Source organism: Herpailurus yagouaroundi, unplaced genomic scaffold, assembly GCF_014898765.1.
Source record: "Herpailurus yagouaroundi ecotype Mexico unplaced genomic scaffold, PumYag 191, whole genome shotgun sequence".
In the NCBI taxonomy this organism is placed as follows: Eukaryota; Metazoa; Chordata; class Mammalia; order Carnivora; family Felidae; genus Herpailurus; species Herpailurus yagouaroundi.
In genome coordinates this window covers 6,390,600-6,405,859 of record NW_024412422.1, presented here as the reverse complement: position 1 = coordinate 6,405,859, position 15,260 = coordinate 6,390,600, and the positions used below count along the sequence as shown (strand labels likewise).

General features: G+C 49.5%; 1 protein-coding gene across 3 annotated transcripts in view; it reads right to left on the bottom strand.

The window, feature by feature from the left end:
- Positions 1 to 15,260, bottom strand: part of KSR2 (kinase suppressor of ras 2) — a 436,616-nt gene that overhangs the window by 79,504 nt on the left and 341,852 nt on the right. For 2 of the 3 annotated variants that reach the window (XM_040443767.1, XM_040443768.1), the window contains exons 8-10: positions 15,041 to 15,108; positions 12,061 to 12,185; positions 2,349 to 2,514 (exon numbers count right to left, since the gene is read on the bottom strand). In XM_040443767.1, coding sequence (XP_040299701.1) covers positions 2,349 to 2,514; positions 12,061 to 12,185; positions 15,041 to 15,108 — 359 coding nt within the window. The remainder of the gene's footprint in view (positions 1 to 2,348; positions 2,515 to 12,060; positions 12,186 to 15,040; positions 15,109 to 15,260) is intronic. The other variant, XM_040443769.1, reaches the window with a different exon arrangement.

Sequence of the window (15,260 nt, the reverse complement as noted above, 5' to 3'; positions counted from 1 at the left end):
ACCTTGCATGTCAGGATATCCACAAAGAACCACCCCATTCTTTTTAAGGGTGGCTGAATATTTGGTTATGTAGATATAGTACAGTGTATTCAACCATTCCTCTCTTGGTTGTATTTAACCATTCCCCACTTGGGTTGAGTCCAAAGTTTTCACTATCGCAATGAAATCCTTACGCACAGATCCCTGTACCCTATGCGAGCATATCTGTATATAAAGTCTTAGAAGTCATATCACTGGTCCACGGAATGTACCTATAAAACTTTGACAGACAATGTGAAATTACCTCCTCAAAAAGGATTAATTCGATCCCTGCTCTGAATGCCAGGGTATGGGAGGATTTCATCTTGATTTCCACAATTCGGATTACGCCCCTATTAATTAGCAGTGATGATGAGAAACGCCAGAAATGGTAGCCACGGCAACTTGTTATTCTTATGTTTATGTAATAATGGAACCAGCTGGCATGTGTCAAGACCTTCAGCGAGACACTCGCTCTGCTCAACCCGGTACATGTATGATGAGGTGTGGTCCTTCCACGATTCTATGGAGTAGATGCTTTTATCATTATCCCCATTTTACAGATGAGGAAACAGAGGCACAGAGAGGTAACTGGTTTGCTCCAGCACGATGCCGAGATTGAGCAGTAGAGCTGGGATTTCAACCGAAGCAGCCCAGCTCCAGAGCTCATACTCCTAACTGCTGTTCTAAAGTGCCTGCCCTCGGAGGACCCCTCAGCCCACACCCCAAATGACGTCACTGTCATGAGATGCTCTGGAGTAGGTGCGGATCGCTGGCAGGCTAGCAGCAAACGGGCAAGGACCCGTCCTTGGGGACCCTGCCCCAAAGAGTGAGGGAGCTAAGGGAAACAGTGATCACCCCGGGTTAGCCAGGTCTCTCACCAGCAGAGTCTTCTAGGGACATAAAGAGCTGTGGCACTCTGACATACAGGTCTCCCCTCAGAGGTCCCCTCCCAGCCCCTGGCCCATAAGGAAGCAGTGCAGCAGTTTCCGGGGAAATTCCCTGAAGTCAGTGTCTGGGAATGGGATGGAGCAGGGGTAAGAAAGCGCCCAGACCCGCTTCCCCCCAGGTTTGGGGCGGAGGGACGGTCATGGAGTGTCAAAGCGCCCTTCTTGCATTTGCCCCCTTCCAGTGAAGCAGAAATGGACCATCCTGCAGGTGGCAGGGGGAGCACCCAGTCCGTGGACACAGCAGGCGGTTTTGGCCTAATTGACTCTGGGAGGCACTCGCTGGAATGATTCCAGCTGGTGACTCACATTATGGTCCTTGCTGGCTGCCCAGTGAGTGAGTGGTCCTCATACCAGACAGATACAAGACTTCCTCAGGCTTGAACGTAACCAAAAAATCCCAATCTTGCAAGACTTCAAAATGTGCCCTCCTCCTATGGACTTAGCCCAGATCAAAACAGTGCGGGTAGGTGACAGCTTGTCCTTAAACGGGTAGTCGTATCTGGGTTTGGCCAGGTGTGGGTTTGGGCCTTCATCTGCCTACTGGTCATTCCGTCATGGCTGATGAGGCTTGGAAGTGTGACCCGTGACCGCAGGACCGGGGATTTTTCCCTCTGCATGAAACCTGCAGGCTTAGGTGGAAATCAGTCCCTAGATCAGCACTGTCCAGTGGAACTTTCAGCAATGATAAAAATGTTCTATGCTTGCACTGTCCAATATGGCAGCCACCAGCCACCAGTGGCTAATGGGTAATTAAAATGTGGCTACCGTGGCTGAGGAATTAAAATTTTAACTATATTTAATTTTAATTCATTTCAATTTAAACGGCCACAGGTGGCTAGAGAGTACCAGAGGGAACAACGCCGTTCTAGACTCTGGTTCCACGGCCAAGTCAGACCTCATCCCACCGGCCTCTTTCCTGACATCAGCTGTGGTGCTGCAAATATGGCTGAGCTGGAAAATCCTTAGGGCCCTAGAAGAGGAAGTGGGCTGGGCAGGACCTCAGAAGAGGTAGGAAGACTCTTAGGTCTGGCCCACCTGAGCAGAGAAAGATCTCTTTCTTAAGTCGAATGACAAAGGAGGCCAAGAAGCCAAAACATCTCATGAGTGGCTTCTCCAGCATCTCATAGCCCGGTGCACAGTCTCAGATCCACAGCTAGGTACTCTGGAATTTATGAGCTGGGAGAACCTTCTGGATCCTCTCATCCATCTCATCCTCTGAGATCAGATAAAGTAATATGTGGTGACTGACCTGAACATAGTAAGACTCACCCGCATCTCTTCAACCCATCGCCTTTAAGCGTGGACCGGCTGGACACGGCTCTGGTTCGAACCCAACCTCCCCCTCCTGCGGCCCCCGCGACTCCCCAAGTGCAAAGGTACCTGGCAGGTTGAAGTTCTTTTGCCTTGTGCACTGTGGGGAAGGGTGCAGGGGAGAAGGCGGCGTGGCACTGGGAGGCAGGGGGGGTGCTGGTGAGGAGGGCGTGGAGGACGTCGTGGATGAGGGGTTGCTGCTCGAGTCCGGCTGGTAAGGGACAGGGATGTGGTCCTGCGGAAAGAAAACAGGGCAGGGGACAGGGGCAGGCACAGATGCAGAGACATGTGAGTGAGAGTGAGCAAGCAGGAAGGAACCCCACCCCGGCATCCTTAGTCCCCCCCTTTCCTCAGCCACCAGAACCTTCCAAAGTCCCACCTGCTTCATCATCCCCACCTGCAAGCTGGGTTGCATCCAGCTGTGGAAGGAACAGTTTCTGGCATCAATTTCCTGTCCGCTGTTTGGACTCCGGACTGAAAGGTTACCACATAATGAAAGCCACGGAGGCGACAGCCAAGCTCCCTGTGCCTTTTTGATTTTGGAAAGTCCCACGCCGAGGTGCCCAGAGTGCTCTTTCCATCCTAACACCTCTCCTCCCAAGTGTTTATTAAAGAATCGACAGCCTGGCCGCTCCAGAGAGAACGCGAAAGCATCTTCCCTCACGTGTCAGGCGGAGCCGGCGTGGCCTCTGCTGGGCCCCGAACCTGCTCTAAGCAAACCCGAAGACGGAACCCCCGCGTGCACCCTCAGAAGGGCCCTGGTGGCGGTGGGATCGGGAGCAGGGTAGTGGCTTGAATGGTGTCCCTCAAAAGACCTGCCCCCTGGGAAACTCAGAAAGTGAGCCTATCTGGAAAAAGGTCTTTGCAGATGTCATTAAGGTACAGATCTCAAGAGGAGATCACTCTGGATTCAGGTGGGTCCTGAATCCCATTCCAGGTGCCCTTATAAGAAATGGAAAATGAGACACACACACAGAGGAAAAGACCCCATGAAGACAGAGATAGAGACTGGATTGTCGCATCTATAAGCCAAGGAACACTTAGGATTGCCAGAGCCACCAGAGGTTAGGGAAGAGGCATGGAATGGATCCTCGCTCAGAGCCTCGAAAAGGAACCAATCCCACACTAACACCTTGATTTCGGACTTCTGGCCTCCAGAACTGCGAGGGGAAAAAAGGCCTGTTGTTTAAGCTGCCCAGTTTGTGGTCATTTGTTAAGGCAGCCCCAGGAAACTAAAACCAGCAGGAGCCCGAGTCAGGCAAACCCAGATTCAAATCCCATAGCCACCCCTTCCCCATACATTCTGGACGAAACGCTTAACCTCTCCATCCCTCAGTTTCGCCTCCTGTAAAGTGGGAATAATGCCAGCAAACCTCAACATCATATAAAAGGGATTCCTGCCTCTCAATCCCAGCATCGCTGGAACTTTAATCTGTCCACTCACAAGACAGTGGTCACTTGGTCCCTCTATTACTCAGAGGTCCATCACTCTGACTGGTTCCGGGTGCCTGGGGATGGTTTTGTAGGACCTGGTTATTTTACAACAGGTACGTTTACCTGCCAAACTCCAGAGTCAGTGTGAGAAACACCAACCAGCATAGGAGGGCAAGAAGGGGGACAGGAAACGGGCATTCTCCATCAGATGCCCAATGGGTGCCTATGCTGTGATGTCACCCTCCCAGAGCCCACTCACTCCCCCTGCCTCCAAGTAAGTGACTTCACTTCTGGGAATTTCGGTCTCTCCTTGTCCCTCACACGGGGTAAGAACACCCACCTGCTGGGTCCGCTGTGAAGTTTCAATGAGGTTATGAATGTACCTACACCCCTCCCACTGGGCTGAGGCACTTTGTCGTCAACCAATGGTTGTGATTATGTTGACGACATAATTTGCAATTGAGCTTTTTATTTGGGATAATTGTGGATTCACATGCAGTTTCTTTAAAGTTTATTTCTTGGGGGTGGGTGGGTAGAGAGAGAATCCCAAGCCACCTCTGCACTGTCAGCACAGAGCCCAACGTGGGGCTCGATCTCATGAACCGTGAGATCATGACCTGAGCCAAAACCAAGAGTTGGACGCTTGACTGAGCCACTCAGGTGCCCCCATACGCAGTTTTAAGAAGTAGTAGAGATCTGGGGTGCCTGGGTGGCTCAGTCAGTTGAGCGTCCAACTTCAGTTCAGGTCCTCATCTTGGGGTTTGTGAGTTTGAGTCCCGCATCAGTCTCTGTGCTGACAGCTCAGAGCCTGGAATCTGCTTTGGATTCTGTGTCTCCCTCTCTCTGCCTCTCCCCCACTTGCATTCTGTCTCCCTCAAAAATAAATAAATTGTTGGGGCGCCTGGGTGGCACAGTCGGTTAAGCGTCCGACTTCAGCCAGGTCATGATCTCGCGGTCCGTGAGTTCGAGCCCCGCGTCAGGCTCTGGGTTGATGGCTCAGAGCCTGGAGCCTGTTTCCGATTCTGCGTCTCCCTCTCTCTCTGCCCCTCCCCCGTTCACGCTCTGTCTCTCTCTGTCCCAAAAATAAATAAAACGTTGAAAAAAAATTTAAAAAAAATTGTTTTTCAAAAAAAGAAGTAACGGAGATCTCATGCAGACTTCACCAGCTTTCTCTGATGTTTGCATCTTGCAAAATGATAGCACAATATCACAACACAGATGGCGAGCAGATACAGTCCACATACAGAACATTTCCACCACCCCAGGGACCCCTCATGTTGTGCTTTTATAGCCACCCCACTTCCTTCTCTGTCTCCTCACATGCCTCCCTCCCATCTGTAACCCATGGCACCACTAATCTGTTCCCCATTTCTAGAATTTTGTCATTTCAAGAATGCCCTGTGCCTGGAATCATCCAGTATGGAACCTTTTTGGATTGGCGCTTTTTTTTCCCCACTCAGAAAAACTATCTGGAGATGCATCCAAGTTGTTGAATATATCAATAGTTTGTTCCTTTTGATGGCTGAGTAGTATTTCATCACATGGATGTACCACAGTGTGTGTGACCATTCGCCCATTGAGGGACAGCTGGGTTGTTTCCCCTCTGTGGCTACTGTGGATAAAGCTTCTATGAACATTCAGCTATAGGTTTTGTATGAACAAATGTTTATTTCTCTGGGATAAATGCCCAGGAGTGCAATTTCTTGACAGCACATTAACTGCTATGCTTAGTTTCAGTTTTGTATTTTTGTATTTTTATATTTTAATGTTTATGTATTTCTGAGAGAGAGACAGAGAGTGAGTGGGGGGAGAGGCAGAGAAGAGGAGACGCAGAATCCGAAACAGGCTCCAGGCTCCAAGCTGTCAGCACAGAGCCCGACAGGAGGCTTGAACTCATGAACTGCGAGATCACGACCTGAGCCGAAGTTGACTGCCCAACTGACTAAGCCACCCAGGCACCCCAGTCATGTTTAGTTTTTACAGAAGATGCGAAAACCATTCTCCAGAATGGGTACACTATTTTACACCAACAATGTATGAGTGACTGATTTTCTCTGCATCCGAGCCAATGTTTGGTATTGTCACTATTTTTTATTTTAGCCATTCTGATAGTACAGTGACATTTCACAGTAGTTTTAATTTGCATTTTAATGGCTAATGATATTGAACATCTTTTCATGTGTTTACTTGCCATCTGTATATCCTCTTTGGTCTTGATTACTGTTAGCTATATAATAAGCTTTGAATTTGGGCAGACTGATTCCTCCCACGTTATTCTTTTTCAAAACTGTTTTTAGTTATTCAAGTTCCTTTGCCTTTTCATATAACATTTAGAATAATTTTGTCTTCATCTACAAAAAAAATATTTTGCTGGGATTTTGATAGGAACTGGGCATCAATTTTGAGGAGAACTGACATCCTAACTATGTTGCATCTTCCAATCCATGAACATGGTATGCGTATCAGCTTCTAAATCAGAAAAACGGGAACAGGGGTTTATGTCTTTTGCCCATTTTGAGAAGTTTTTGCCCATTATTTCTTGGGAGAATTTTTTCAGCCCTACCCTCTTTATTCTTTCCTTCAGCACTCTGATGACACCAATGTTGGACCTTTTATTATTGTCCCAAGGGTCCCTGAGGCCCTACTCATTTTTTTTTTTTAGTCAACTGTCTTTCTGTTATCCAGACCGTGTAATTTATACTGTTGTATCTTCAAGCTCACATATTCCTTCCTCTGTCCCTCCATTCTGTCACTGAGTCTCCCCACTGAGTTTTTACTTTTAATTATTGCATTTCCGAGTTATATGTTCTGAAATTTTCATATGGTTCCTCTTTATATCTTCTATTCATTTGCTGAGACTTTGTATTTCTTTGCAGTGATTTCCTACCTTTTTCGTGTGTTTCAAGAGTGTTTGTAATTGCTTGCTGAAATAGTTTTATGACTGCTCTAACAATCTCTGTCAGATAATTCTGAAATCTCGCTTGTCTCAGTGTTGGCATCTATGGGTTGTCTTTTTTCATTCAGTTTGAGATCTTTCTGGCTCTTGGTGTGACAAGTGATTTTTCACTGAAGCCTGGACATCTGGGTATTAAGTTGTGAGACTCTGGGTCTTACTTAAACCTTTGGCTTTAGCTGGCTTCCCGTGATCCTGCCCTAGCAGGGAAGAGGGCATGTGCTGTCTTGTTATTCCCAGGTAGGGCCAGATGCCTAGGCCCTCTGCCTCTGTCGGCACCGGAGGACAGGAGGGGCTCCTAATTGTTGCTGGGTGGGGTGGGAATTCCAGCCCCTTCATAGGCCTCCACTGACACGCACTTTCTGGGAGAGGTACTATTTCTACTAAGAGGTACTATTACCATTCCCCATGTAGCCTTCACTGACACCAAGCACAACAGAGTAGCCTCATTATTTGGGTGGTGGTAAAAGTTCTGACTCTCCACTAGGCTTCCACTGACCCTACCTCATCAGGCAGGGGTGCTACATTATTGCTGGATGAGGGGGCTCACAGTCCCCAACACCAACCAGGCCACTTCACATCTTCAAGGCTTGGAACATGCTGTTATTTTCACTTGGAATATCTGTCCATCCCTAGTCTGCCTAGAAAACACAGTTCACAGCTCCCCTCCTCTGGGAAGTTCCCCTGACCCCCTGCTCCACCAGGTCAAGCACATCATTCACTCCTGGTGCTGGCTCTTCCCACTCACTCGGCTTCAGCTGCTTCTACCCAGTCGCTTCTCAGCCCACTTGTCTGTTTTGCCCTCTAGGCTGGGAGCTCCATATTCCCAGCCACAGTGTGGTCCTTAAATAGATGGGTGCTAGATGAAGGAAAACAAGAAAGAAATGAAGGGAGGGAGACTTGGAGGTATGGAGAGAAGGAGAGAGGGAGGGAAAGGTATATCTCTTCCTACTAGACGGTGTCTTATTCATCTTGGAATCTGCAGAACTTAGCACAGAAACAAAAACATAAGAGGTAGTAATAAGTGTTATATGAATGAGTGAATTAACAGAAAAGAAGGAGGATTGGAATGAGGAATTGCATTTATGGAGCAAGGAATTATCTCTACCTCCTTGAGGGAAGGATTTAGATCTTTCTCATCTCTGTAGCTCAGGGCTGATGTGAATAAACAGAATCATCTCAAGAGACAGCTGCATATGGTGCCCACATTCCTTGGCCAAATTGCTACAACAGGAGGGGAAATTCCTTCTTTGGGTCAGACCGAGATCTATGGCCCAATGGGACCAGCCACGGGAGGTTGCATTCCATCGAGGGAAACTCAAACTCAAATCAGATCATTCCAGGAAGGGCTAGTGGCATAATTCCTCTTTCAGAGCACAGCTAAGATACAGAAGCATCCTTCAGAGACCTCCCAGTCCAAATCCTTATTCTGTAGATGGGGACACTGGGACTCGGAGAGGGGGAGTGACTTACTGGTGTCATACAGAGAGTTAGTGGCCTGGGTCCTTACCCCCAGCCCAGCAGCAGAAGCACAAGGTTGTCCCAAGTCACAAGAAACTCACATCTGACTCTGGGAATTGAACAAAAGCATGCTTATCTCCCATGTTCCCATTCCATTCCACCCAGTTGAGCACTGATCTGGACATGGTGGTGACGGTAACTGCCTCTCTCATGGACTTTTCCTAAGGAAACTGTCGCTACCCTCCAACCCAATAGACTGTGGTGAACAGACAGTCCTAAACAACCACACTTGTCTTGTGACCTCCACGGCCCACCCCCAACACAGGACCACAGGTCCAAACAAGATGGCAGCTGGCCCAGGACCATGATATGGAATGAAAAGATGAGCTGGCCAACAGCATCAGGCGCACAGGCAGAGACGAGATGAGGTTCAAAGAGAACAGAAGAGCCACGACAGGCCAGAAAACAAAGAAGCCAAGGTTATGAGAAATACATGGAGGCAGAAGCAATGACATGGAGAAGAGGGGAAGGTAGAGGATGAGACCAGTCAGCAGTAACAGACTGGAGCAGACCCAAGAAGAGCAGCTGAGTCACAATCATGATGGAAGAACAGGACAGTGATCCACGGTCCTGCTGGAGGTCCATGGAGCTGGCCCGAGTGCAAGGCCAACTGGAAAGGGCAAGCCGGCACGCAGCCATTTTGAATAGAGTCACTACAGCAGGTGCATCTTCAGCCTTGGACACCACTGCAGATGGGGTTCTGATGCCTTGACCTGGAGGGACAAAGGCTATAGCCTGGTCCCCCAAGGAGCTGGCAGATACTGCCGTTTCTTCTTCTCCTCTGCCTCCTCCCCCTCCCCCTCCTCCCTCTTCCTCTTTCTGCCTCCTCTTCCTCCTTCCGTTCCTCTTTCCCCCATCAAGCCATTCCCTGCCCTGACCATCCAGGGTCAGACTAAATCCTTGACGCCTATCACTGAATCTACTCCTTTCCACAGTCCCAGTCATAGCTGCTATTGTGCTGCCCCTTTAATGGGGGAGGAGGGGAAGGAACCAAGGTAGAGAGAGCTTGCTATGACCACACAGTCAGTGAAGGAACGAAGTTCGAAGGCTGGGCCTTCTGACTCCAAAACGCACACTCTAACTAACCATTACGTCGGGAGAAAAAGCTGGGCTTTTGTGAACTTGGATTGACTGAGCCAGACAGGAGAGGAGACAGAGCAATGAAAAGGAAGCCTTCAGACCAAATTGGCTCAGAAATCTATTGCACTAACCACATCATTGCCTGACAAAAAGAATCTGTGTGAAGCCAGTGAGAAGAGAAAGAGAGGAAAAAATAACCCGGCCCTGTGATAGATCCTGTCCACCTTCAAGTCAAAGCTGCTTTCTAAATAGAGGTTAATTTATTTCTCTTATCAAATTCTCCCGCTGGCAGACAAGCAGAACAATGTCACAGTCACTGATCTAGCTGACCCGTGTTTCTGTCCCATCTGATCAAGAGGCTCAGTATGCTGGCAAAGCCAGAGAGGAAGGTCTCGAGATGCTCTGAGCAGCTCGCCCCCTAAGATGTCACAAAGAAAAGGATGGGTTCTCTAGACATGCACAGTTACTTCTTAGGAACCGTACCATTTGAGCCTCCTAAGCACCCCCAGAGGTGGGGATCCCTTCTTCTAGAGACCTATACGTATCTTATGCAAATAACAAAGAAAAAGTGGACCCGACCTAAGATCTGGATTGGAAACCCAAGATTTAAGCTGAAAACAGTATCTAGAATTTTCTGGATGCTTAACATGTGCCATGAACCGTACTAGATGCTTGTATGTGGATTACTTCATTTCATCCCCAAGACAACTCTCTGAGGCTGGTGCTCTTATTATAGCCACCGTGGACATTTTAAAACGTGGCCTCAAATTCCTTGGGACTCCTCCCATCGGCAGGTGGTTTCTACGCCTCTTCCCCTTGAATCTGAGCAGGAACGCGACAGCCCCCGTCAGTATGACAGAGCAGAACTGATACTACCGATCCTTGGCTAGTGACAAGTCAAGACAACACACCAAGGTAATGCTAAGTTACAAAAGCCCAGGCAACTTCTGCCTTGTTGCTCAGTTGCTCGTCAAGCCCTGAGCTGCCAGGTGAGAAGCCCGAGCACCCTGAAGCCGCCATATTGTGAAGAAGCCCAAACCATAAGGCAAGTCCGCATGTAGATGCTTCCGCTGGGTCTCCGCTGAACCCGGTCTCTGATGCACCACAGGCAGACACTAGACAGGTGACTGATGACGACTCTAGCTCAGAGGCTGGCATGCTTTTTCTTAACATGGCCAAATAGCAAATATTTTAGGCTTTGTGAGCCATGTGGTTCCCGTTGGAACCACTCAATTCTCAATCATAGTGTGAAAGCAGCTGTGGACAATATGGGTGTGGCTCATGCCAATATAACTTTATTCACAAAAACAGGTGCAGGTGCTGGGCTGGTTTGGCCTGTGAGCCATGGTGTGCCAATCTCTGCTCTAGAAGATTCCAGCCCCCAGCTGTGTAAGGTTTCCCAGTTCAGTCCCCACAGTTTCCAGGAACATAATTAAAAGGCTGTCGTGCTCCACTAAGTTTGAGGGGCTTTGCTGTGCAGCAGTAGATAACTGGAACGTACCCATTTCATATACAGGAAAACTGAGGCCAAGAGAAATTAGTGGCCTGCCCTGAGGCTCACCGCTAGTAAGTGGGAGAAGCCAGGGCTGACTGCAAGGTTCGCCTGCCTTCAGAGGCCAAGCTCTCAACTGCTTAGATGACGCCACAAGGAGCCAGATGGTGAATGGCTGAGAGCTAGTAGTAAAAACGGTGGGTGATAGTGTGTGAGAGAAAGAACATATGGGCTTTGGTGGGGAGACGTACAAGGGGAGGTCAGAGACGGAGCGAGGGACCAAATTAGGCACGGTCTTGCAGGCTGCAGAAGGGGCTTGATTTGTTTTCTCAATGCAGTAAAGAGCCACTGGGTGGTTTTGAGGCAGAGGGGGACAGGATTCAAATTGCATTCATTAGGAATCACTCTGGGTGCTGTCTGGAGGATGGACTGGGGAGAAGCAATACTCTCTCCAGCCTTATGCAGAGAAGCTAGACAGAGCCTTGCCAGTGAGAGGTCACCGAGCCATCGTGACGCTCATCTGGGTCCTGAACACAGGTGGTGACTTCCCACACGCTTGGATTGATTTGCACTTTACCCACCTTCAACACGGTGCACAGAAGCACTGGGGAGTTTGAGAAATCACCTGTTGGCACGTGCAGGCTTTGCCTCCCACCATAAGGCTGCAAGTGTCCCTGGGAAGGTTCTGGTGCAGTCCAACCAACAGACCAAACACATGGAAATCACGCTGGAAATTTCCATGCCACAGTGGACAGGTGCATAGAGAGGCTGACCATCTGAGGACCAGCCAGAAGTCAATCAAACTGGCTGAGGCTCAGAGCTTGCCTCCCCCCCCCCCCACCCCCCACATATCCATCTATCTAGTCTCTAGCAGGAGCTCAAAAAACAGTCTTCCGTCCCTTGGTGGTCCGATTCAACAGATATGTCAACCCAGCCATCTGCAAGGTTAATCCCGGCAGGTTGGCAAAACATCTCACAGAGCAAAGGGAGCTGGGTCTGGATCACTCAGGAATCCTGCTTAGACTCTCCCGCAATCCCTACTGCTCCCTCCTCGACACATTCATTCATTCTCATTTCCGTGTGCCCTCTCTCTAAATTGAGACAGATTTCTGGCACACTCACTCTCCACGGAGGGCTGGATGCCCCCTAAGCTTTCCTTACACAAACCACATGGAGCGAGGAGAGCCCAGGTGGGCTGGGAGGTGAGGGTTTCCAGAGCAATTTGCTCAAGCCCCCCTCCCCGCCCCTCCCAGGCAGCGGCAGCCCCAGCAGACCCCGACCCAGCAGGACCCCGCCCTCACCTTGCTGATCTTGTTGGTTTTGGGGAGCGTCTGGCTGATGTGCAGGTCCGAATACCGGGGTGGCTTTCGTAGAGGGTTGTTGATGTCACACGGGACGGACTCTGTCCGGACCAACCTTGCTGGATCCGTAGGGGTAAAAACAGCAATTTGGGAGTTTAAGTACCGCTTCGTGTTAAACCGTTCTGCCAGGAAAGCCTAGCTCAGACCCCATCTCGAAGGCCTGCCCCCAGGATGGGAAGGGAATCCTCCAAAAACGATAGTTGTCAGGTCATGGCGTTAAGATCAGGTGTCCTTTGTGCTTTCTAGAATGTTTATGGTGTTAAGAAATGACTTGACAGCTGTACATCTTGATAATGAAGCCGAAGCTATCCATTTGTTTTCGATACCATAATTGTTTCACGGGGGCATCATTTCAGAATTGACCCTCCTGTGAAATACAAGAGGTTCCTGATTCCTTAAGATCTACAATCAATGGATAAGCTCAGAATGACCACCTGTCCTTGCCTCCATCTAACCTTTGTGTTGGGATCCTCTTTCGTCATTTGTGGGATTTCTCAGGCCCGGGCAGCCTGCTGCGTGTCAAAACACGTTTGTCCTAAACAAGGCCACAGGGATCCCTGAAAGGAAGGCTTAGTATCTGCAGACCTCCCCTCAATGTCCTCCCTGAAGCCGCACAAAAAGCTGGGCACACAGCTGATGCTAAATAAATCCAAACGATGTCATCCAAGCTTCTCTTCCCGTCACCCCTCTCGCATTATCACTTCTTATAGGGACCACAGGGAGGGGCAAATTGAGGAGCTCAAATTCAAATCTGATGCCTGGCAGTGTGACTTGTTAGCTGTTTTGTGTTGCGGGGGGGGGGGGGCAGTGTTGGTGGAGAAGTTAAAGCTTTGGACTGACCCAGGAATTTAATTTTTCTGCTTAGCCTGAGCTGCCATCTCCATGGAAACCAACTATATTTTAAACTTCCTACCAACAAGGGTGGGGGATGGGGGGAAAGCAAGACGCTGGAGGACTTCTGGCAAGTTCCACTGGCTTTGCATGTACGGGCACCTGCTGCCTCTGAGCAAAGGGGGCACGGCCATGAAGGCAGCACGTAGGGAGCCTTTCTTCAGGTGTCAGCTTCTGGAAGCGGGTCACCTTGCAGCTGGCTGGTTCTGGTCTCCGCATGGGAGTTGGACTCCGGCAAAGACCACTAGGAGGTGGTTTCCCCAGTGAAGCTGACCCAAGCAAGACAAAGGGTCAAGAGCTGTGAGAATTCAGCTTTAAAAAATAGCCTCACTGAGCATATACAGTTGTGCAAGGAACAGATGGTTCTTAATTAAGGATGGGTGGGAAGGGGCAGGAGGGCTGAAGACTTTTCCTTCCCGTGCAATTTCCTCCCCTCGTGGAGGTAGGCAATGCAAAGATCATCGAAAACCAACGGCCCAATGGCTTTGGAACACATCCCAAGGCTTTCGGCAGCAATTTGCTTCCTTCTTTGAGTTTCCCTTGGGCTCATTCTAAATCGGGGCAGATTCCCTGGAGCGTGCATTGACCAAGGCCAGGGGAGCTGGGAGGGGCATAGCAGGGACAAGGAGGGACTCCGTCTCACATCGGCAGGTTGTGTACCTCAACATCGGCTCCAAGGCTCCAGCCAACCTATAGATGGGAGGGTGGGAGGGCAGGGAATTGGCCAGCAAGAATTTTAAAACTGTAGTAAGTCGCTAATGTCTGAAAATAATACAACTATGTGGGCTTTTCTTTGAAACATGAGGAAAAATTCAGGTCCATGTTGTTTCTATCATTGCTGGAGTGGCTGTCCTCTCTAGATGGTGCCTGGGCTCCCCTTCCACTTTGCATGGCCCCACCTGGCCACCTTCTCTTATTTAGGATCCTGGTTTGGCCCTGGAAGGGACCTGAGTTTGCAACCTGTACCCTAGAGTCTTGCCTCTTAAGGGGCAGAGGAACTGCCCACAGATTCAGTTAAAAATGCAGATTTTGATTCAGTAGGTCTCCTGTACATTGAATAGCAGAGGTCAGAACCAGTGATATCCAACAGAACTTTCTGTGATGATGAAAGTGTTGGTTGTCTGCACTATCCAATATGGTAGCCACCACCTGTGGCTACTGAGCCCTTAAAACGTGGCTGGTGTGACAGAATAATGGAATTTTTATTTTTATTTCATTTAAATTAATCTAAATCTAAATAGCCAGGTGTGGTTAGCAGCTACTGTATTGAACAGCACAGGCCCAGAGAGTCCCCTGGTGAATGAATTGTAACGTAGATAACAGAAGCCAGAGATAACTCCCCCATGAGACAAGAATCAGGGGAACTATTTTGAAAGCTGGACTACAAGGTTGCCCCAGTTGAGTCCCTGGCAGGTAGGGAAAAGCCTTTCCTTCTAGTCTTTCCTTCGCACTAAATTGGTCTTGCTTTTTGTGCAAGATACAAGGCTGGCCACGGCTCTCCCAAGGGCAGCTGTTACCTCGCTGCTTGGACAGGTTGGCCAGGACACTCCCAGAGCCCCAGGGGACAGAACACAGATGGCCCAAAACCAACAGACCCAAGCCCGACCCTTCCCATGCCCACCTCTGCGGGGCCAAATGACCCAGTCTAGAGAGCATGTGAGAGGAAACACTCAGCCAGCACTCTTTTTAAGGGGGAAGGAAAAGCAGTGAGATTAGCGGGGAAAGAGAGGAGAGTGGAAATTAGGAGAGCAGACAAGAATGAGAGAAGAAGAGTTAGGAAGGGGGAGGTAAATCTGGGGACTAAAGTATCAGAGAGACCAGGAGCGGGGCAAGGAACAGGGAGAACAGGCACAGGGAATGGATGAAGGGGACAGATGGCAGGAAGAAGAGCATCAGAAAGGAACAAATTGGCAAATATCGGGGGATTAAGAGGTACACAGAAATGGCCTGGATGGGACAGCTATCTCAGAGGGCCTGCAGGAGCCCCTGCGCCACCCTACCCCTAGGGCACCAAGTGTTAAATACTTACCTCCTCTGTGGATGATCAGGAGATGACAGGGTGGGGCTTCTTTGGTGCATTTGTTGTGGCACTTTAACCTGAGAGAGAGAAAGACAGAGAAGGATGGAAAGATGGGTGGCTGGGAGGCTGGGTGGGTGGGTGGATGGACTGGTGGGGGAGTGGGTGGATGGGTGGATGGATGGGTGGGTGGATGGGTTGGTGGATGGATGGATGGATGGATGGATGGATG